The 24477-nt window shown below is 40.0% G+C and overlaps 1 protein-coding gene across 3 annotated transcripts in view; it reads right to left on the bottom strand.

Annotated features, from left to right (window-relative positions):
• DISC1 (DISC1 scaffold protein) overlaps positions 1-24477 on the bottom strand; it is a 357679-nt gene that overhangs the window by 9614 nt on the left and 323588 nt on the right. The window contains exons 12-13 of one of the 3 annotated variants that reach the window (XM_074948838.1): positions 22700-22744; positions 8211-8327 (exon numbers count right to left, since the gene is read on the bottom strand). In XM_074948838.1, the coding sequence (XP_074804939.1) occupies positions 8211-8327; positions 22700-22744 (162 nt within the window). Of the gene's footprint in view, positions 1-8210; positions 8328-22699; positions 22745-24477 lie in introns of those variants that run through there. The other 2 variants (XR_012638870.1, XM_074948839.1) reach the window with 2 other exon arrangements.

The following is a 24477-nucleotide window of genomic DNA, read 5'->3' as shown; positions in this document are numbered from 1 at the left end:
GCAGGCTAACTGCCCAGGACTATAGGGGGCCCCGCATGGCAGGGGTTGTGCTTCAGCTTCAGAAATGTTGCAGAAATCTAATGTGTGAGCAGGTAAGGGAGGCAGGGTGGGGGCCCACTCCTTAGTTTCTGCCCTGGGCCCCAGTGAGTCCAAGGCTGGCCCTGCAGATTGAATACCAAGATGCAATTTAATCATAAAGTTCTGCTGAACTCAGAACTGGTAAAAGCATAGCTCATGCAGTTTATGAACACCAAGACACCCCTGAGATTTAATTACCTTTGATATGCAGCCTGGAACTACATGCTGTTGTTTGGAATATACTAAATGATTACAAAAGGTTTTTAGGTAGAAAAAAATGGAAGAAAAAATTATATGCTTCACTACCACTGAATATGATATCTACGAGGCAGAAAGAAAAGAAAAAAATATAAATAAAAGCAGCTGTTTGCTGGAGGAGCAAGAGATATGACTGGTTTATGCTTGAAATAAATTCCAGTAGTCTCAGGAAGGTCACCACATTCACAATATGACAAACCAAAGCACACCAGTAACTGTAAAGTTAAGGCTGAAATACTGAGGCAAAGGGCCATATATTGCTTTCAAGCAGTATGTAGAGCCTCTTTTGGTAACAAATGGAGTTCTGCATGGGGGGTCAAGCTCAATACATGTCTCTGACAGGGTGCAGGGCTACTACTAGTTTGCTGCTAGAAAACAGGATTAACCCAATTAAGCTTCTTCCTCCCCTGGCACTAAGTGCTCAAGGGCAGAAGACGAAGGGCTGGATGCTACAATCCAGAGAACCCAGGGAGGAGGACTGGAAACTCTTTAAGAGTAGGTTGCTGGGTGACAGAAGGCATTGGAGCTGCGGGCTGAGGTGATGGCTTATACTGGGATTTCCTGGTTTGGATCTCTCATAATGTAATATTATTTTGCTGTAAGTAGTGCACTCTGAACACGTGGGGGAAACAGGTACAGGAGGAACACAAATGGCCAGACAGATGTCTGTGGGTTGTTTGGTTGGTTTTTCCTGTTCTACCTAGCAAACCATTCTGCCTGTTTACAGTGGCCCTAAGTACTGCAGTGGTCTGAGATTAGTACATAATGTTGTGTCTTATACTGTATGTGTTGTGATTCCCACCACGCAAACAAGTTACCTATTGAAGGAGCAGCGAGCTAGGGATGCCTTTACTTCCAATTACCTGATTTCTCTGTTTGTGTCACTGTTCTCCTGGGGCTGGAGTGAGGCAAGGAGTTCTCCAAGCCCATCTCCAGCCTTTCTATATCACCCTTTTCTTCCTTTTCCCTTGTAGGATGAAAGCAACCCTTCCTGTGATGAAAGGAGCACTGCAGGTGCTTTCTTTGGTGTCTGTCAAAATCAAGTTTTGAATTGGCCAAAGCCTAAGAGTGGTGTTCCCTTCCGCACCCCTCCCAAAAATGTATGAGGGCTGGTCACTGCCATCCTGACTGTCAGGGATTCAAGCTGAAAACTAGACCTTATTTAATCTGTGATTCTCCTAACTTTATTTGCCAACATAGAGTGTGGAAGAGAGCCATCCATGGAAGTATAAGGAGATGGAACTATAAGGCATAATGGAGATGCTGCAAAACCCACTGGTACGTGCATGACAAGTGTCATGGTGGCTCCTGCAATTCTGTAATAAAAAATGAAGGTGGTGCTGGAGTTTGTGGGGATGGCCGAGGGGGGTCAAACACCACACTACTGCCTTGAGATTTCCTGCAGTAATGCATTACATTAATTTCTTAAAGGTTCATCCAGATGGTGACTCCTGACTAAGGTATGGTAAAAAACTAAATATTTACTTCACCACATATTTGGTGCAGACATGGGCTTGATTCTGCTCTGGCATCACTTTTACACTGGTGTAAATCCACTAAGCAGAATTACCCCAATTTACACTGATGTACAGGAGACCAGAATCAAGCCCCATGTCTGCACCAAATACATGGTGTAGTAAAGAGGCTAGGACCTATGTGTCTCTAATCAACATTTAAACATGCTATTACAACTTCAAAATCATTACTTAATATTTGGGTTTTTAAAAGGGAGGGGAAGGCGATTTTGTGCATTTAACATAAGATAGCCCAACCCAGTTTTCTCTCAACAAAAGCATTTTCTCTAGAAGGAACTATTACATGCACTCAAATTGTCTATCAAACCATAACTGCTAATTAAGAACAAAAATGACTGTGAAATTGCAATATAGGAGCCATTTAATTTTACTGGAAATTCTAGGCCTTTACTGTCAGTGAAGTAACACCTCTCATCAGCCCTGCAGACACCAGCAATGAGTCACCGCTCCTTCTTTGGTTTTTTCCAATTAATGATGCAGACTGTTTTCATACACTTGCCACTGATTAACTATAGTTGACTGTTTTGTGGTTGTATTTGGTTATGCTACATATAATTCGGCAAACATGTCAGACAGTCAGAGTGCTACAGATGAGATTTTTTTATTCTGTTTGTTTGATGCTTTTTTATTCAAAGGTACTGTTTAATAGTTGCAGTGAGAAACTTCAATATCAAATGAGAATCCCAAGAGGCTCTGTGTAAATATTCAACACCAAGAAATATCGCCTTCTCCTTTATTCATGTCACACCTGCAATTACTAGTAACAGCATGGCTGATTCTAGTGTTATGTGCCATCTAAATGTATAATGAAAAACAATGGCACATGGGAATTATTTCCTCTAATACAGATTTAATTATTAATCAAAGCCATGATGTATACTAAATATTGGCAGAATTTCTTGACAGCTGCAGGACGTTTATAGTCCTTTTCATTAAAAAGATACTGGGATCAATTCTGCCCTCATTTACATCCATACACCTTCACAGCAAATTTCAGCCATATATCCTTTTTTTCTCCTCAGTATATTCACGGCTTTCCTTTCTTTTACTAATCAAGAGTTTTGCTGGGAAGTTTTTACTGTACTCATTAAGTTCTATATCACGTTTTACAAATAAATTACATCTATCCCTGTCATAAATATAAAGGGAAGGGTAACCACCTTCCTGTATACAGTGCTATAAAATCCCTCCTGGCCAGAGGCACAAAATCCTTTTACCTGTAAAGAGTTAAGAAGCTCAGCTAACCTGGCTGGCACCTGACCAAAAGGACCAATAAGGGGACAAGATACTTTCAAATCTGGGGGGGAAGGTTTTGGTCTGTCTGTTCTGTGTGCTTGCCGGACACAGATCAAGGAAGCAAGCAATCCAACTCCATTAGAATTAGTAAGTACTAGCAAGGGAATGCGTTAGTTTATTTATTTATTTATTTATTTGGCTTGTGATTTTCTCTGTGCTGAGAGGAAGGTGTATTGCTGGTTTTCTTTTTTGTAACTTTAAAGTTTTGCCCAGAGGAAAATCCTCTGTGTTTTTAAATCTGATTGCCCTGTAAGATTATCTTCCATTCTAATTTTACACGGGTGCTTCTTTTACCGTTTTTCTTTCTAATAAAGTTCTGTTTCTTTTAGAATCTGATTGGGGTTTTTTTTGGTGTGTCCTAAAAAACGGTTTGTCTGTGCTCATCTTGTTTATTCTCAAGCCTCCCCAGGAAAGGGGGTGCGGGGGCTTGGGGGGATATTAGGAGGGAGTAGGGACTCCAAGTGGTCCTTTCCCTGAGTTTGTCTAAATCACTTGGTGGTGGCAGCGTTACCTAATCCAAGGTACAAGGGAGAATTTGTGCCTTGGGGAGTTTTTAACCTAAACTGGTAGAAATAAGCTAGGGGGGTCTTTCATGCGGGTCCCCACATCTGTACCCTAGAGTTCAGAGTGGGGAGGGAACCCTGAGAATCCCTTACATAGTTTTATATCTTAAAAAGTATTTTCAATAAAGAACACATAAGCACTTACCATTTCAGATAAGTGTTTTCACTGAAGCCAAATAAATAAAATGCTGTGAAAATATCACATAATTAACCCTCAGATCAATCCTTAACCTCCCTGTTGACAATAGTAACTGGTGCCAATTGTGGTGCTAGTTTTTGTAACACAGGAATACCAGGAATGAGACCATGATTATTTCATAGGCCATTTAACAGCCAACAGATTGATTCTGAATAATGGTTTAAAGATTGGATTTTTTTCATCCCTTTTAAATAAAACATAGTGACCACAAGGGACAACTTGATAACTTTTGGTTAATTGACCTTTAGTGGATTTTAGTTCGTAATCTAGAGTTTAAAGGCTCTCTCTATGCTGCTAGCAATCACTTGAGATATTCAACAAACTTTAAATAAGTTTTCTGATTCGTTCTTGATCCACCTCCTGGAAGCCATAACAGCATCCTTCCCACAGGACATGATATACATGTTATCCATTCATTATTACAGGATTTAACTTCACTTATGTAATCACTGATATCAAAGAGCCAAGTCTTGACGCAAACCCATGACTTCCAAATCTCCAGATTTATGTTGTGATCTTCAGTACCTGGACTTAGAAACCAATTTTTCACCTCATATATAGTGCATTTAACAAACACCATTAAATTGTCTTTCTTCACTAATGTTAATTACACTACCTATGAACCTTGTATGTATCCTATTGCTAACTGCAAGGTGCATGATCATGTTAAGATCAATCTTATGAATAGTGAAAATTGCTATTGAAAAAACTGAAAGTATTAGGTTAAAGGTATTGTCTATTAAAACGTGGTTAAGGTGGGGAAGTAAATGTGCGGCACTGAAAGCTAATCAGGGCAAAAACTTAATTGTGTTTCTAAATGAGACTGACCCACAAGTCTGTTCAAAGTTCAAAATGATTTTTAATTAACTTTTACATTTGGAATTTAAACTAAATTGAAGCATATACTGCCTTTCTAAAAATAATACTAATATATTGTGCTTCTGTAGTGTCTGTCATTCAAAAATCAAAAAGTTCTTTTCAAACAAAAATGTATGAAACCTCACAACAAACCTGTAAGGTAGGTAACTATTGTCAGACCCATTTCATAGCTGGGTTAACTTAAATATAGATGTAAAATGACTTCCAAAAGAAAATATAGCAAGTCTGTGGCAGAGCTGGGAATAGAAGACTCCTGTCTCCCAGTGCTCTTCTACCTATTAAAGACACTGGGCTCAATTAAGAATGAGCTATAAGGTGTAAAGTTAGAACCTCCTGCCGCTTATTATAGGGGAGTTAAATGGGTGTATGTATATAGCATTGCAAAGAGATCTCAAACAGGATTAAGGTCGATCAATTATACTATACAAATGCCTCATAAACACATTACAAATTGGTCTGTGCTGAACACAAGTTAATTATCATCCTGTAAAAATAAGACAAACATTTAGAGCAGTGAGGGATTCTAAGTGAGGACAAATTACTGCAAAATAGCTAATTACATTGGTTGAATCATTCTGTTTCTCATAGGAATTTTAAACAGTAAAAATATTATGCACTTTTAATGAATATCAGGCTTATTCTATAATTTTAAGCTTTGGCAAGGTTGGTAATGGCTCTCCAGGTCTATAAAACAATGCAGCATCTCAAATAAAGTGAATCATCTTCCTCTTTCCTTCCATCTGTTAGTGTCCCTTAAGATTTTGTCCTTAGCCTCTACACTGTCTTTCCTTCATGACCTTGTCTGCTCTTATGTTTTCAACGACAGCCTTGATGAGGATGATTCTCAAATCTCTGTTTCTTATAACTGCATGCCTTCTGTTCAGTTCCTCATCTCCAGGTGTCTTTCTAACACCTCCTCTTGGGTGTCCAGCTACCATTACAAACTCTCCAAAATGGAACTTTTTCATCTTTCCTTTCAATACTTCTCCACTCTGTCTCTTCTCTATCTGCACTGAAAACACGATTAAGAATTTGTGTGCTACAAACTGAGAAACAACCTGTATTAGTTTTTATGAATATGGTGCATGACTCTCCTCATTTATGATGGAGTTGGAGTTAGATCAAAAGGCATTGTTAAAAGAACCAAGCAGGGACAGTAAAATAATAGGCTAGATAAGGAACATCCCACCCAACAGTAAAACACAGTAGCCAGGCTTATAGCCATGAAGAGGTGATGCCTATGTCCCAACCCTAGTGACATTGCTGTTTGGCCAAAACTGATGAGAGAAAAACCAAAGGGAAACCCAAAGCCATTACAGGAGCATAGGCCTAGAAAAGGGAGGAGGGTTAGGTGAGAGAGGTGAGGCTGCCCAGGGAGAATCAATGAAAGCTGATAGGCTAAAGGGTACACAGAGACCGTCTATTTTTCCAGCCAGAGAGGGGGATTAGCTGGGCTGACAGGAACCTACAAAAGCTGGTGAGGAACGATGAAGGTGTAGGTCAGAGCAATGTGTCTAGCTTGTTTATTGTTTTTACCTTTTGCTTTATGTGCTTTGTACCTCTGGGGAAACAAATGAATAATACTTTGTTTTGAAGACCCTGTTTTGAGTTGCTTTAATCAACTCCCTGGTCGCAGGTTCCCAGAGTGAAAGGGCTTACAGGTTCCAAACGCAGTTCAGCCTATGTCATGGCTGGGAACCAGGAAGGCTGCAACCCAGTGACCCAGTCCCAGAGTGGTTGGATTGCATGGTTCTGCCTGGAGTGAAGTGCAGGAAGCCAGCCCTGTTACGTAACAGGTGCACTTGAGAAGGAGGGATTAAAAAAGGTCCAAGGTGCAGTTCTTCCTGTAACCATGACGCTTTGTCTCCCAGATTTACAATCACAGTGGTATCTTTCCACTTTTCCTCATATACTTGTCTCTACTAAGCATGCCCCCTTTTTCTCTGTAATATAGCCATCCTCTTTTCATTCTTCCCTATTCCCTGAAAACCCTTGTCCAGTTCTTGTCCATCATCTTGTCTGTTTTAAACTTCTTCTCTAGACCTTCCCACCTCTCCCATCTTTTCTCTCCAATCAAATCCATCTAGTGCTTCCAAAATCATTCTTCTCTCCTGCCACTCCAACAAAATTGCTGCCCTCTGAGAAAGCCAATGAAAGGGATTCAATTTGTATTCAAGTTTCATGTCCTAGTCTTCACAGCGTTACATAATCTTGGCCCCATCTGTATATTGGATCTCATTTTGTATGCTATTCCTGAACCTCTTTCCTTACTGCTCCCTTCATTGTTCTTCTTGCACTCATGGCTATTCATTTCTATCACATTGCTCCTGTGCCAAGAACAATCGCAAACTCCCTGACCTCCAGCAAGCCCTCCTTCTGCTCCTTGCTCCAGGAAAGTTTGCTACCTTCTTCGCCACCCAAATCCTCCTCCCATCTTCTCTTACTTGAGCTAGAGTTCCATGGCTCATCATGTCTTTGGCTTGTATAGCTTAGACTGTAAGCTCTTCAGAGTTTACAAAGAATAAATACTAACCCAAGACCCCAGTCCAACCAGTCTGTTCTTATGCTTTTTACATTTACACTTTCTGAAGGCTAATTTCCATTCTCAGTAGAATCATTGCCTTTGGTGGAAGTAATTTATTTCTATAAACACAATAAGAGGATTAGACAACAGAGGTGAAAAAATAGTCTGTACTTTTAAAGTTGGAAAATTTCTACATATATAGGTATGGCGGGTGGCTCTGTAAAGGTTAAGCAACCTTTACCCAGATGCTTGGTGGTGTAAGCAGCCTTTTGGTTCTTTCTGTATTTTCTCCAAGGGCTTTCAGCTGAAAGACAATCAAATACCCAACTCTCTTATGGCTATTTTCACTGTACAGCACTGTATGCAGAGAAAACCACATGGTAGATGCCACATGATACAACGACTGAATATTTCAAAAGGAACAATAGCCAGATTAGAGATCTGTAATCAATTCTGACTGCACATGAACTCACATTTAATTTAACTAAATAGATCATGTTTAAACATGCAGATTTGTGGTGGCTGTTACACGCGTACTACTTAGTACACTACACACCAACAGTGATGTGTACATTATAAAACTCAGCGATTAGATTGATAGAGATAAGCAGATGACTGTTACATCTAAGATTAAATTTATAGGGCTTATCTCACTCCTATTTAAGTCAACAGAAGTCTTGTCATTGACTTCATCACAAATTGGATCAGACCCATAGTGAATGAGCACTCTGGGAATGTTTTAGTAGACCAAAAATGTCCACATTAGTTAGATTCACTCATTTCCACCTTACTTAACATATCCAGATCCTGTTAAAATAAACTAGTGCTTTACATGAAGCTGGGAGATAAATAGTTAATCTATGTAGCAAAAGGATATGAATAAAATTGTCATCCAAGTTGCAGACTGCTGCTTGGAGTTGATCTTCTAATTGCACCAGTTTCTCACTTATTGCTTCACATTTTTCACCAAGTTCTGCAGAAAATACGTGGAAGTCCTAGGAGTTGAAAAAGAAAAGAAAATGTGATTGCTATTTATTCCATTAGTACAGTTCAAATTCATGGCAAATTAAGGATAAAATAAATATTTTAAAAACAGTAAGACTGGATGGCTCAGGGAACTGGTAACAGGATGCAGTGCCTTGCATTGCTAGGTCACTCGTTCAAACCATGGTCCCATTTGTACTGACTGAAAGCTGTTATCGTATGATGATTTGGTGACCTATGTGAAATTAAATGACCTGTGGTCTCAATCCATCCCCAAGCAGCAAAATAAGTCATGATAATTGTCATACTCAGCAGGGAATTAAATGGTCACTGAGATTGAACTGCCCTCTCACTCCCCAAAGTGGTCCCAGCCCTTCAGTGAAGGGGAATCTTGCATGGCCCATGCTGTTCATGTTCTATGGTTAATAGACTATAGTCTCTAGGGGTACAATTTTCAAAACCATCAAAGTCCTATTTTTCAAAAGTGACTTAGACATTTAGGTCCATTGACTTTCAATGAGACTTTCTAAGTGCCTAAGTTGCTTTTGAAAACATGATTTGGGTTCCTAAGTCACCAGTATTTTTCAAAATTTTACCTGAAGGCTATAAATGTTGACATCTCTTTCAAGCACTAAATTTGCTAATTTTTTTTAAAAAGACAAAAAAATCTGGCTAAAGTGTTGAGAGACTTTGCTTGAACAATTCAGAATTTTGGGCGGGTTTGACATATGTGCCATTATTTAATGTTTTCACCTTAAGAATACTGAACATGAATTTATCTAATATAACAACTTTAATTTTGTTGGTTTAGACTAACAGTATTCTGCTATTGCATTACAAAGGAAAGCAAGAAAATATAAGTTTAAAAAACTAGTTGTTTCCCACAATTTTTATTTCAATCACAGTAAATTTTAAAATGTGTAGTTCTACTTACAGGATGGATCAAATTTTGCAATTAACCAGGTTTAGAATATTCGCTATAGATATTTTCATTTGAATATTTCCTTGCAGTGTCATTTCTCATTAGGTGAATGGCAAATTGGCAAATGATTATTTTGGGGGAAAAAAGTTCTAAAATTAATTGTAACAGTGAGACACGAAAAAGGCAATTTTTCTATTTTAATCTGCACCTGCATCTACACTGGGCGATATGGCCAGACTCAGGGGAAAGCTAAGTATATGTAAATGGGTGATTAGGTACCAGATTTGAATTTCCATGACCACAGTATTTCGACAACCATGGTCAATCACTAACAGGTCAGCCTGAACTATTCTTCTCTTGCTGCATCCCCTACAAATTCATCCAAACAGGTGATGTTAATTTTACACATGCAGCTAGTGTCCTGAGTCTTATATGAGCCTCAGAATCCAAAATGCCAGCTGCTGTGATGCTTCCTTTAAACCAGGGCAAAGGATTTCGGGGCATATTCAGAAACCCAAGCATTCACTAATAATAAGTTAAACCAGAAATGTCTTCTTTGAGGAAAAATACAGCCGAGTGGGTGGGCTGGGGCAGGGAGCAACTGAGACAAGCTGGGGTGACCAAATAGCTTCACTGCCTGGCTCACCAAGGTAGGCAGGGCTTCTCTTAAGAAGCATGTGTGCTCTTCGCTGGGGTGTGCTGTCCAGCGTGAAGTATTTTGATTCCCAACTGTATTGGTTCTGTGGATCTTTAGAGCATTGGCATAGTCATCCATGGTGTAACAGTGAATTTATACCAGTGATTAATTTGGCCCATTGCTTTTAAATTCAAAGGCAGGTGGGGAGAAGGCGGCCTCTCTCTATATTGACTGTAAATGTCCTTGTCTTAGAACGGGGTAAAGAAAATGAGTCATCCATCAAGCTGGTAAATTGCTATTCAGTACACCAGCAAGCTCTTGTATGTTTTTTAGGGAGAGGGATAACCTGAGCAATTTACACAACTGGAAGGCTATTAGAGAATAGCTCTGTGAGAGGCATACAAGAAAAGATTGCAGCATTCTAAATAAACAGGCTCCAATGAGAGACTGCTGAATTGGAATTAATTTGCAAACTGGACACAATTAACTTAGGCTTGAATAGAGACTGGGAGTGGATGGGTCATTACACAAAGTAAAACTATTTCCCCATGTTTATCCCTCACCGTTCCTCAGACGTTCTTGTCAACTGCTGGAAATGGCCCACCTTGATTATCACTATAAAAAGCTCCCCACCCCCCCACTCTCCTGCTGGTAATAGCTCACCTTAAGTGATCACTCTCTTTGAGCTATAACTCACGAAAGCTTATGCTCAAATAAATTGGTTAGTCTCTAAGGTGCCACAAGTACTCCTTTTCTCTTTACAGTGTGTATGGTAACACCCATTGTTTCATGTTCTCTGTGTATATATCATGTTCTCTCCCCACTGTATTTTCCACTGAATGCATCCGATGAAGTGAGCTGTAGCTCACGAAAGCTTATGCTCAAATAAATTTGTTAATCTCTAAGATGCCACAAGTCCTCCTTTTCTTTTTGCGAATACAGACTAACACGGCTGCTACTCTGAAACCTAAATAAACTTTGGTATCTCTAATGCTAGAAAGAGAAGAGTCAGTAAATCATTGATAGTCATCTAAAAATGATGATTACCTAGTGAAAGTTCCATCTTTGAATGCCAATTTTTTCTAAAGCAGTTCACCAGTCATAAGAAAATTAGATCTCCATACAGCCATCATTTCAAATGTGTCAATGTTGTGTGTGTGTGTGGCGGCGGAAGGGGGGGGCGGAGGTTGGTGCAGTGATGTTTTGCTCGGTACTATAAAATACAAGCACTTGATTTAGCAAGAAAAGCTTTTAACTAGGATTTGAAAGCTCTTACGTGCAGATTTGCTTTGATGGATAAAATATATGAATGAAGTTTTCCAAATCAAGCTATCACTGTGGACTGTGCACTTAAAATAAATGACCACAGTCCAGAACATGAAGAAGTGCTGTTTTAAAGTGACATGTAAACAAAAAGCAGGCTCTAGTTCCATAATATCACTATATTGAGTACTTTGGCTGGATCAGACTACAGTACATTGTTTTAATTAAGGGCTATTAGTATATTAGATTATAGATCAGACTCACGCTGCCAAAAACCATGAGATTTCCAAGGCTGGCTTGAAAAAAAATCATCATTGGAGGCAACAGGTAAAAAATACTGTGCAGATTAAGTGACTGTCTTTGAAAATGTGTGTCATTCTGAGTATATTTAAGCAAAATGATACAATAAGGGTATGTGTTATATTGGGATGTCCCTGTTTTCAGGTGGGTTAAGTCAAGTCTGAGGTCAGAGTACTTTCCTAGAGTACTGTTGCACGGCCAGTTTTATCCCTAATATCAGTCACCTAACTAGCATAATTGCTGAAAGACAGGATTGGTTTCCAGGGTCCCTTGAACCCAACTCCTTTCTAAAGTTGCATTCATCTGTGCTTCCTGGTGTACGAAATACTGAGGAGCCTTAAGACATCTTCATTGCAGCATTAACTCATGTGATCGGCACCTAGGTCTGAGCATCTGGGTTTGTCTAGCTCAGCTGTGTGTGGCCAGACCACAGAGCCTTACCTGAGTTACTGTGTTCTCAGTGGTGTGCACTCACCCATGGGTGTTGCTAGGACTGCTAAGGGCATATTCCATGGTTCTTAGCACTGCAGTAAGATGAGCTATCCTGTGATTCTTTCCCGGTGAATTGTCAGAGAACTTGTCTGTCCTTCTGGGCTCATGGGGTAATTGTGGGAAAGCACTGGAGGACTATCAGCCCTCAAAAGGTTTAGCCTGCATCCACATTGCAGAATGGGTGGGTCATCAATCCAAGTGAAAGCCTCACTCCAATTTTAAGTTATCACCTCAGACAATCCAGCTAGCCCATGAGACAATTGTATGTGTAGATGGGAGGGAGGTTGAGGGCCACACCCAAGTAAAAACCTGTGTTAATTCTGCAGTGAAGAAATGCCCTGGTCAATGAAGAACTATTCTGTGTTGGTCTATTTCAGACTAGTTTTACTCTGTTGACGACATACGTCATCTCATTTGGGTCCTCCAGATCATCTCCTAAAGTCAGATGCAAAAGGAGATCTTCCACCATCCCCTCTCTTTGCAGCTATGATCTGAGTATTAGTTGAAGTGGTCTCCTAATTAGCACCTTGCTTTCCCTTTTGTTTTTTGATTCAGCAGTTACAGGAGAAAGCTAAAAGATAAGAAATACTAGGTATACCATCTTTTGGTATACCTAGTATTTCTTATCTTTTAGCTTTTGTGGGTAGGCGGAGAGGTCCTCCAAGCCCATGTCAGATCTTAGAGCAGCTTTTCCCCAGATAGAGGGTGCACAGACAGACCTCCCAACTGTTCTCCAGGGTCCCAGCTTTTATTTCTTTTTATAAGAAGTTAGTGTCTAGCTGTTACTTTGTTTTAAAAAAACATGTGAAAACATGACCCAAATGTACATATGCAGCAATGTCTGCCTGAGTCTCCAAAGAGCCTGAAACAATAGTGTAGAAGTGTCAATTGTGCCATTCGTTTCAATGGCTAAAACACCAATGATGATACTTTAAATGTCAACATTTTCAACTATTCCACTGTTCAGCAAAGCACATAAGAAAGAAGAGGAAGCATCATGTTATAAGAATCTGTACAATCTACTCTGTATGTCTGCATCCTTAAGTAAGACTTTAACAAACACCTGTAAGGGTTGGAGGGCCATGATTGGTTTCCTTTTTCTGAAGCAGGACCCCTCAACTTTAAAAAGTTTGGGAAATGCTGCCTTAGAAAATTCCCATTTTCTTCCTCTTTTTCCACTCAGATGTCCGGTGTCACTCCAGGCTGTATATCAATGTAATCTCAAATAAAATCAACAGTTACTTCAGATTTACACTGATGTAACTAAAAATAGAATCTTTCTCCTTTCCTGTTTGCTCATCCCATTCCAGATAAATCCTTTTTCTGTTCTGTACCAGCTGGACTGGATGTTTTATCTCTTCCTCTCTTTTGATTTGTCACAGTCACTCCTCAAGTTTGCACTGCTTGATAGACGTAGATAACCTGGAGACATTCTCCGGTTATGAGCACTCTTTAGGGAATTGCCAATGTTTCCCATTTAAACTTGAGGCTTAGCTTGAGACTTCAACCCCTCAGGCTAGTCAGGATGTCAAAGCTGTTCTTTATTTATTCTTTTGACTGGCTGAGGAGCCAGAGCTCCAAGCACTCTTTTAGTGTGACTTCCAGCTCTAAAATGAATTTGAGGGCAGTTAGTTTCCAGATAAATGATGCATACAATCATGTACCCATGTGCTGTTGCAGAGATGCTGTACAAAAACTGTCACAGGATGAAGTGCTAGGCAAAGAAATGGCTCATTTTTAACCTTCCTTTGCTTTTGAGAAACAGCAGTCCCTAACACAGTGTATCCAAGCATCTCAGCGTGGTGATTTAAACAGTGCTGTTGGGGAAAGGGAGACTGGTTTCTGCAGATTTGTCTATGCTGCAAGTGAAGGCGTGATTGTTGCATGTGGATAGGCATAGCCACCTTAGCTTTAGGTACATCTACACTGCATGCTTCTTTCGGTGTCGTATAAAGTACATAGCCCCCCTACTAAGGTATAATAGCAGTGTAGCCAGGGAGGCATAGCTTAGGCAAGCAAAGACATACTGACGGGTGTGGGTACGTACCCAAGTACATACCCTACGTGGCCCTCTACAAGCCCAAGCACTACCTCCCCATCTACACTGCTGTTTTTAGCATTGTAGTGTCAGGCTGACTGCTTGCTGCTGGAGCCTTTCCCCTCTGTGGGAAAAGACTCCCCCAGCAGGGCCAAGCTCTGGCAGCTGGGAGGCAGCAGGGAAATGCTGTGGCAGGGGAGAGGCAGCGGGGAAAGCCTCTGGTGGCTCCCTGTTGCTGGATCCTTTCCCCGCAGCAGGGAAAATCGTACATACCTTGGGTCCTTGGAGGGTTTGTACTCTGGTTGTTAGCACACGCTGAAGCGCATGCCACCACGTCTACACTGCTATGGTTACCCATGCTAGCTACATTAAAGCTAGTGTAGTAAGCCTACCTGTGCTACACTGGCACCTTCACTTGCAGTACAGTGATGTCTTCTAAGAGGAAAAGTAACGCTCTTCCCTCCAACTCTGTGACTCTTTGGTCTGTTCTTACGATAACCATGAAACTTACAGACTCCTGTTGGCTAAGCATTTGGGAAAGCAGGATTCTAATTTCATTATCATAATTGCCAACTAGAAAAGAGGTATAGCAAGGAAAAAAATGTCCCACATCACACACTAGCGTTTGAGGAAGGAACACTATTCTCCACTTAGCTTTGGCCCCATAGATCACAGCAAGAAACCCGCTAACCCCACTTCCCAGTTCAATCCCAGAATGACTCAGTGAAGTCAGGTTTTCTTTTAGGTGCAACACGGAAAAACTGGCTCATGCCGGAAGGAGAACAGAATAAATGTTTGCAAGTCAACAACCTGAACTGAGTTTTCTCAGTTCTAGTGGGCAGACTGTCAATCATCTGCTAATAAGGTAAGAAAGTATTATCTGCACTTTACAAATGGCAAAACGAAGGCACAGTGTTTAAAATGCGTGGGGCCACACTGCAAAACAGCAGCAGAGCTGTGCTCAAAACCCATAACTCCCAGATACCAGCACTTCACTCTGACCACTATATTTAGTATCAGTGGATCGAATTACTTCAAATACATAAATAGGTAGTGGACTTAATTGTCTACTAACTTATACCAGTTAAACCCCTATGTAAACTTCAATGAGTTCAAAAGATCTACTCTTAACATACACCCATGTAAGTGAGATTAAAGTCAGATCCAGTACACAAACTGCTGCATATTTTCATTCCTTCCAGTTTGGCTTGTCCATTTACATCAATGCTAAGAAACACAAACTACATGTATATTTATCTTCATTTTAGCACCCCGCTTATTTTTGTTAGCAAGCATGTCTTATAATAGTAATTTTGTTCTGATGCATTACTGCTTTCTCCTGTTGCAAAGAGCTAAATAAAACTATAAAGAGAGAATGAGCATTCAGAAAGGAATTATGAAGATGTCAAATTGGTTTGACAAGGAACTCTGGAGGTTTTTCTACCATTCCAAACAAAAACAGGCCTATGACAGTATTACTTTTGGCATACCGACAAAACCAACGTTTTGATACATCTTTGTATACTGTTCTCAAGTTCATGTGACAAAAGCACCCATTTACGTAATGCCAAATTCTCGCTGCTACTGAGTTAATTACACAGATGTACATCTGAAGTGAGATCAGAACATACAACATATACTTAGAGGAATGATGGGCTTGTGGTTAAGGCACTGGTCTGGAACTTAGTAGAGCTGCGTTCTTTTTCTGGCTCTGCTACAGACTTCTTGTTTGACCTTGGGCAAGTCATAGACTCCTTCTGTGCCTCGGTTTCCCCATTATAAAATAGGGATAATAATGCTTTTGAGCTTCAGAGGGGTAGCCGTGTTAGTCTGGATCTGTAAAAGCGGCAGAGAGTCCTGTGGCACCTTATAGACTAACAGACGTATTGGAGCATGAGCTTTCGTGGGTGAATACCCACTTCGTCGGATGCATGGAATGGAGATTTCCAGAGGCAGGTATAAATAGTGTCTTCTCTATTTAAATTGTAAACTCTTTGAAATAGGGACTGTCTTTTGCTATGTGTATGTACAGTGCTTAGCACAATGTGGGTCTTGTTTTTAGGGCCAGTAGTAATACAAATAATAAATAAGGGAAATAGAAGACTTGTAATTCAGCTGTTCAGATGACGAATGGACCAAAATATGGGTGAGTCTGTGGACCAGTCTTCATATATTATTCTTGAGTGACTGCACTTTTACCTTGTTTCTAGGTAGAGCCATAGCACTGTTGTTAACTGCTATTTTGGGGAAGGTTGGGAGAAGAGGAGCATATGAGTATTGTCAAATGTTGCAAGATCAAATATTTGTGTAGGTTTTGAGCTTTTTCTTTTGCTAGCTGAGACCCTCTTGGTGCTCTAATTTATAATACTAACAATTACAACATTTATACAAATCCACTGATTCATCTCTTCAAAATGTTTTTGCCCAGGCTGCTTGAGCTTGCCAGTCCAGACCTATCCTTCAGTAACCATATGGAAATGCAGGTTGACTGCCGACACGGACAGGGGCATGGCTGGGTAGCTACAGTCTCTCTCCATGGTCAGTTCTAAGAGGGAGGGAGTTTTTTGTTTACAATTCTCTCAGTGTTGGGTAGGCACAGAGTCAAATCAGGCAGAACAGTTCCAGCTGGTGTCTCACTAGTAAAGCACCAGGTGCAGGATTTAGCCTATAAACAATTAATATGACATTGGTCAACTAACCCGCTCGGTATGTTAAGACAGCAGCCAAAACAAAGCCCCAAAATATAAATAATTGGAAAAACTGGTTTAATGACTTTGTCTTTTTTTTTTTTTGTAAGATAAAAAGAGCATTGCGTGTTCCAGTGTATGTACTTCATTTATAAGAGTTTCTAAACTTTAATCTGGAAAACACCCCAAATGGTCTGCAGCAAGTACTTATTCGAAATATTTCTTGTTGTTGATTTGCATAATGAACAGTGTGTAACTAGGTGCTCTGTACCTCAGACTCATAGATAATTAGCTTAAAATGTGTTCCCCATCCAGTGCAATTTGGAAATAAAATACAAATGAGAAAAACATGTAAAAGGGCCTTAAATCCAGTCCCTTATTGGAATTTAATTAGGGGCTCGAGATTGTGGGCACCAGTGAGATGACTGACTGAAACGTAGGCACAAAAGTACAAATTGGGCTCAGCAATGATAATCGCACAGTTTTTATAATGTAGAGAACCTGGAGGCCTCAGGTATATCTAAATCCCCAAAATTCCAATAGGCAACATGGCCCAATAACCGTCTCTACCTTTTGATGCTGTGTATCACTACCCACGGTGCCGCTGTGTGGTGGTTGATTTTTTTTTTAAAGAAACATTCACACACAAGTTAAGAAAGGCACCAACTTTCCAAAAATAACGTGCGAGTTCATTTCCCATCATGCTGAATGCTAACCTTGTAGATAAATATCGTACTGCAAGGATGTCTACAGATCTTTTGTGCCACTGCTAAATTAAAATTTAGGCTCCTAAGTGAGATCTACTGCAAAGACTCAATTTCTGCTCTATCAGTAGATTCATATATAATTTAAAAAATATTTTGAAATAATAGTGTGCAGTTATTATGGATGCATTGCTAGTAACTCCATTGTTAAGTCAAGTTTTGCACTTAAAGAAGGGAATCAACCTGTTTGTTACATGTGAATAATACAGCCCATCCTCCCCAAAATTACAGCACTTTCTCTGAGTATGGAATGAATTTTTTGAAAATTTACAAATAAATCAGATAACTGGATCCAGAATTACAATTAATTAATACTGAATCCCGTAATAAATTTAGCACCTAGTCCAGACCTATGGCATCATAAGGGGAAAAAATGAAAAAAAATCAAATACGTCTTTAAAATGAGTTTAATTTAATCTGGGTCCACAAATTCTAAAATGCCTTACTCTTAATCATATGACTACTGCATATGTCGGTAGTGGGTAATTACAACACCCCTAGAATATAGTTTACCCTAAACTACTGAAATGTGCTCTCAAGCTTAACTCCATCTTAATGTAATAATAATATTATCTGGGTATATTATCTATATATGGAAGAGAGCTGCTTCTTCTGTTAAAATAAACAATTCCCTCCCTAGTTTAGACAAGCAGTGTCACTGGATACCTCGTTAGTAGGTCATGAAAAATATACACCAAGGTCTTCACAAGATATGAGTATAAAGCAATGTATTGATTTTTTCAGGGATGGGGGGAGGAGAGGTCATGCTGTAGATAGATAGTTTCAACTGTTTAACACTGACAACAGAGTGCTGAGAATTGTCTTATATGGGGTGACACAAGTCACCAATGCTCTCAATAAAAGTGAGTATTCTACATTTTCTAAAACAAATTCACAATCCTCTACTTCTAAAAAAGGAGGTAACAGCTAAAAAATAGAGAGGGAACAGTGCCTTTCAGCATCTTTCATGCCTAGTATTGGCACCAGTAATACTTTTACCTGATGCTCGAGAATATAGAGGCAGGCAAAACCCTGCCAGTGACATAGAAACTATTCCAACCGCTTCCTGATAGGAGATGTGCTCTGTGGATACTGCACAACAATATCTCAGAGAAGTAAATGGACTCTGCCTCAAGCTCAATGTACTAACACAAATCCTCCCGCTTGCTGGTTACACTAATGCTGCAAGCAAACCTAACTCTGATAGCACCTTAAGACTTGTTTGGTTATTTTATGCACTGAATGTTACTGCTAGGAGACATTAATACAGTCTGAGAGAGATGAAATTATTGTATGGATTTTTGTGCATGCAGAGGGTGTAGTTTTTGAAGGGGTTTATTTTTGTAGCTCCTAAAGCAGACAGAAATAGGTACAAAATGCACTTGATTGTTGTAAGATATATTTGTGGCGGTGGTGGGAAGATTTCCTCAGCTTTCTAATGCGAAGGGGACTTATTCACCTCTCCTCCCCTTTTCAGCTGGGGGTATACAACAGACGTTGCTGCACCTGCATTAGGTATCAGCACACTGGGCTTTAATAGGAGATCAGAATGTGGTTCATCATATTTTCTTAAAAGACATTTTAATCCCTACTTCCAACTGGCAGACAGTATACAGTACCACTTAGCTATAAATATATGTTTGGTCAACTTCTCCAGTGCAGACACCATCCTCCCTCTCTGAATTCTAATTCAACAGTTTGTATATAGGAATTAGTGAAGTTAACACACTTTTTTTTGTCACTGTTGTTTTCACCACAAAGTTCCTCTTCACTCCAGTCTCAGATACATCCCCCAAACTGGCTCTCCTATATCGTGACACAGTAACAGTAAGCAAGCTGTCTAGTCTTCAAATTAATTAAATTGTGCCCCTCATAAAACTTTCAGCACAAAAAGCCTTAGAACTATTGCTACAGCATAACCGGTGAGACATTTTCCGCCTGGCTTGAATTAGACCTGATATTTCGTTTACGCCCAAAAACTGTTTGAAGTAATTTAAAATACAAGATGGGGTTTCTGCTTTCAGACAGACATTTCACATTACCACTTTTTTTTTTTAAGAACATTCAGGCTTCATTTTCAGAAGTGCTGATTTCCCACCACTCCAAATGAAATTAATCAGAGCTGTGGGTACTCAGCACCTCTGAAGAATCAGACCCATGTATGTTGAAAAGTACATGTACACATGAATACTTGACTATATGCCTAAACCACATGTAGGTGTAATCTCATACCATACTCAGACAGTGAGTTATCTAGCCACACAATGGTCAGACTACACAAGGAGAAAACATTTCTCCACGTTCTGCATCACTTAATGTGGGGGTCACTGTAGAACAGGGGGTGGCACTGACTACTGAGAACAGGTCCAAATTCTCTCTGTGCATAATGTACAACACCCAGGATAATATGTGCAGAGCAAGCATCAATGTGCAAAACTGCATGCATCTATTCAAGAAACCACCACAGCTGCACTAACCATTCTCAGGATCTGTGAGTGACATGACTATTACAATCTACTGGACAGAAGCAGCAGTGGTTCACCATCCATAATGGTTTGTAAAGTTATCATCCTATTACTGGCAATGAGTGACCATCCAGCGACTGCCACCAGACAAGCTGTGCCCCAATACTGACTACAGCCTTGCAGTTCTGTTCCAGAGATACCACATCATGGGAAGCTCTGGCTGACCCTCTGTGCGCCACCTTTGGGTTTTGTGACTTAATTTGGATGTGCAGACCAAGATGAACGGTGTGGGACTGTACTTCTCTGTTTTTGTATGTCACAGCCTGAGTATGTCTTGTGTGACTATGGACAGAAGAGGTGATCACTGCTTGTGCATCTCACCCTCCAAACATCTCGCCCTCTGTCAGAGCTCTCTGCATGTCTGAGTGACAGGGATTGGCATGTTCGAGCACACTGGTGAGAGGAGAGGGGCTATGTGAAACATAACCCAAGCAAACTCCAAAACATAACTAGGAACACAGCAAGCCAGGGCTTATCAGACATGCTTTAATTCTTGCCATCCCATCAACCTTCTGCCAAGAAGGAAGCTGCCGCATGGGCATGTGGGGGTGTTCAGGAGCAGCTTCAACACGACAACATGCATCAGGGCTGCTTCTTATGTGCAGCGACCCAAGTACTAAGGTTCCCACTCAGGTTCTTTGCAATTATGTGACACCTCACTACCACCTCTCACATTTCCTCAGCTCAGTCTGATCTATCTTCCCACCTCCTCTGCAGTGGTACAGAATACTGGATGTTGTGGCACATGGGTATGTTAATTACTGCCAAAATCATGCTGCAAGCCTGACCATTCTGTCCCCCCACGTTTCCTGTATTACAGTTGCTGAAGAACGTTCTTGGAAGAGCATCCACACTGGTCTATATTTTTCTGCTGTCCTCCAGTGTTCAGTCACACAGACACCTTGCCATGTTCTGTGTGAGAACACGTTCCCATCTCTTCTCTGTATTCCCTCTGTCTGAATGATACGGTATCTCTGGGCTGGGCAGGGCAGGCTTTTGAATATGCAAGTGTACTATTACTACACTGGCGTCACTGAATGTACCTGGGATCATTCCAGTTCCTGTTGTGAGATGTTCCTGTGGGTAATGTCATCTACTGGCTTGCAAGTGATAATCTGCATTGGGCCAGAACTGTTCATAGAAATTGCTTTCTGGTGTGCACATCCATTTGTGTAAGGAGTCAGCATAGCTGGATATGATTTGCAGGTGGCTCACAGTGTAAGTAATTCCTTTTTCTAACTCTGTCTAGTCACCATGATCCAGCAACTGTCCCGCAGCTTTCTGTATCACTGCTGTGTATTAGTCTGCTGGAGGTGTTTACATTCTGTGTCTCAGGCCATATGCTGCCTGTACTATCTTGTAAAGACTCTGCTATCTTGGCAGCTGCCTGTGGCTGATGACTGGACACTGTCCATGTGCCATTGTTGTCATTCTTTTCTGACAACAGGTGTTTTCTCTGTCTCGGTGCCTGCGGGATTCTGTACTCCTTTTGTGTGTCAACACTGTTCAGAGGCCTATGCATGGCTTTGTCCTGATTCACAGCTGAAGCCAATGGCATGAGAGGCAGTTTCCATCATCTTGAACTAATTTTTTGTTTAGATAACCTTCACCCACAAAAGCGTCTTCCTGCGCATGATGTCATCATGCACAGCTGAACTTTCTCTGGCATGTGTAGTCTCATTTGGGCGTGATCTCACAGTCTGGCTGTCCACAAAGACAGTAATTTTAGTTCATCTCTTGAGGTAGGGTATCTTGTCTGGATTTTTCCAGCTTCTATGCAGCCTTTAGATTTACTGGTGGTAATACAGAGTAGTGGGTTGTCCAGATGGCTACCCCATATTGCAACCCAGTAACAGTTCATTTTTGAATTTGCATAGCTGGACAGCAGGGGGGTATATATACTATGGGATGTGAAATAAGGTTTACTTCCTGTGTAATTAATTTGCTTGCTGTAAGTGGCGCATGTCAACTAAACTTTCTCAATATGCAAGCTTCAGCCCAAGGTATCCCAGTGTGGAATTGGGCCACTGTGAATTTATACTACTCCCAAGGGCAATATAAATGTAACTACAGATTTATTATCTGACCACTCAGTTTATAGCAAAAAGAGGCTGTCCCCCCATTTATTTTTGATGGGAAAGGCATCTCAATCTACTTCATTATTTTAGACTTTGCTCAAAGATATAAACTGTAAGATCTGACATCTTTATTTACGAAATGATTGCAAAACAAGATACCAAAAAGATGACAAACATCCAGGATTTGTATCCAGATAACATTTATATTGAAGATCAAAACTCCAAACATTTATATACTTCTGAAAGGAAAAATAATTTGTTCAAAGGGATTCAAATAGAATAAAAAAGTATGGTACAGGTAGACGAGGAAACAAGCATTATGATTTTGCTCCATGGTAAAATATCATCATTGTCATACACTAGAGTAAACTAATTATCACTAGCTGTCTATTTCTCTGGTGCATTAATACTATTTCTTACATCTGTGTTAAAACCACTGCCTTAAGGTCTGATCGTGCTTCTGCTGAAGTCACTAGCGGTTTTCCCATTACCTTCAATGGCAGAAAGCTTGGTCCCTTAATTTTGGTCTTGGCCTTGCTTTCCTAAATATCAGCCTCCTATTCTGCAATTTTCACCCAAAGGTAATGTCTAAAAAAGGATGTATCTGTTTTAAAGGAATCCCAAGGAAGTTAGTACAATTTCCCCCCACCCTCTTATATTGTCTAGAAAGCACTTACCTCATACAAATCATCATCTGTACCAAATGAAATATCCTCCACAACCTGTTAGGGATATGTCATAAGATAAACATAATACATTATGTATAAACATGAGGATTTTAATGTAATTGTTTATCAGCAGTATAGCATAGTAAAAATTACACAGGTTGAACTCTTACACTGTTTTGCGGCATAAGTATAAAGAAAGAGTATAGAAGTCAATAAAGGAGAAACCTGAAAGCTAATTTCCACAGAGCCTATTATGGAACGGCAGCCAGGCCATATTTAAGGCTACAGTTTCTGTTATAAATAATCCTGATTTTTACTGCCCCCCCCCTCAAATCTACAAACAAATGAATAGCATCCTCAAAACTACTAGATGAGATCTGGGGTTGGAGTGGAATCTTCTATGAAGTTTGTAAAGAACAGTAGAAGTTCAAGAAGTCTATGTGGAAAGCAAAACTTTTTTAGCCACTCCAACAAAAATCTGAAAGAATGAGAGAGGTGAAATGTAGATTATTAGATTTATTTGGTCAATATATTGCACAACGGACCAACGATTATCTGATTAAACTCTAATTTATAAATTAAGTTTGTAGGCCCCAATCATCTATGTGACACTGCACCAGTACATCCTTGTGCCAGTGCAGAGTCCCACTGATGTCCCACACAGACACCATGGTCCTCCCACACAGATTCTTTTACAGGCATGGAAGACTTCCCTGAACTGATCCATAAGGCTACTATCCTCTCCTTCTTCAAAACCTTTCTCAAGGCACATTTCTACTATGATACAAGAAATTAGAAAATATTTAAATGGCTAGGCTGAGGGGTAGTCGGGGAAGTCATGAAACTGTAAAATTATATATTAGTATCCCACATACACACACACTATTTGTAGCCCTCACATGAATAGAGCTAAGGTTAGTGTTTTGACAAAGCAACACACAGTATCAGAGACCTGTATATAGGAAACAAATGATGAACATTTTCAGAACTCCTCCTCTACAAAGAAGGGAACTCTGCAAAGACATTAACTCTGTCTTCAGTTTTTGTTTGTTGGTGTGTTGGTTAGTGCATTTTTTGGTTTTTACTGTTTCATGTTCTTGGAAGGATTAAATTTTATGTGTTACAGATGTCTTCATTAAAAAGCTAGCTTTTACCCAGAGATACCACACAGTGGTTTCCGACACTCCTCAGTATTTCCTTATGGTTAGAATGGGCGGAGGAATCTTAGGCATTTGCTGTGTAGTAAATGTAGGTAAATGCTGGCTGTACAATGGTGACCTGACCACTGTATACATGCTTGTTGTTACAGAATCCCTTTGCAGGTTGGACTAAGGCTATAGAAAACATACTCAAACACTGACCTTCACTGATGCTCAATGTTGACATTTAAGATAGATAAATTTAAAGTCTCCAAATGATTTTTGAATCTCTACAAATACAATATTTAATTAAAATAATATGAAAGTACAGTTTGTTTAGATTTCTACAAGTGTTGCCCTTTATATCTGGCACATTTACTTCCTGGATCTGAGGGTACTTTAATCTATGGTAATGTGTTGCATCCCACTGACAAAGGCTTTATTGCTGACTGTTCTCACCAAATTCTGACAAACACTATATCACATACAGTTTTGACTTAATTTTTAACGTTTGTCATTTAAAAAGTATACTGTTGTCATTTCTTTTTAGTGAGAGTCCATTTCAATATCACAGAGTATTAATATCTCAAACATAGCTAATCAAACAAAATGCTGTGTAATTATATAGCACCTTTTCATCAAGGATCT

This window comes from Natator depressus, chromosome 3, assembly GCF_965152275.1.
Source record: "Natator depressus isolate rNatDep1 chromosome 3, rNatDep2.hap1, whole genome shotgun sequence".
NCBI lineage: Eukaryota > Metazoa > Chordata > Testudines > Cheloniidae > Natator > Natator depressus.
This window is presented reverse-complemented; position numbering and strand designations above follow the sequence as displayed.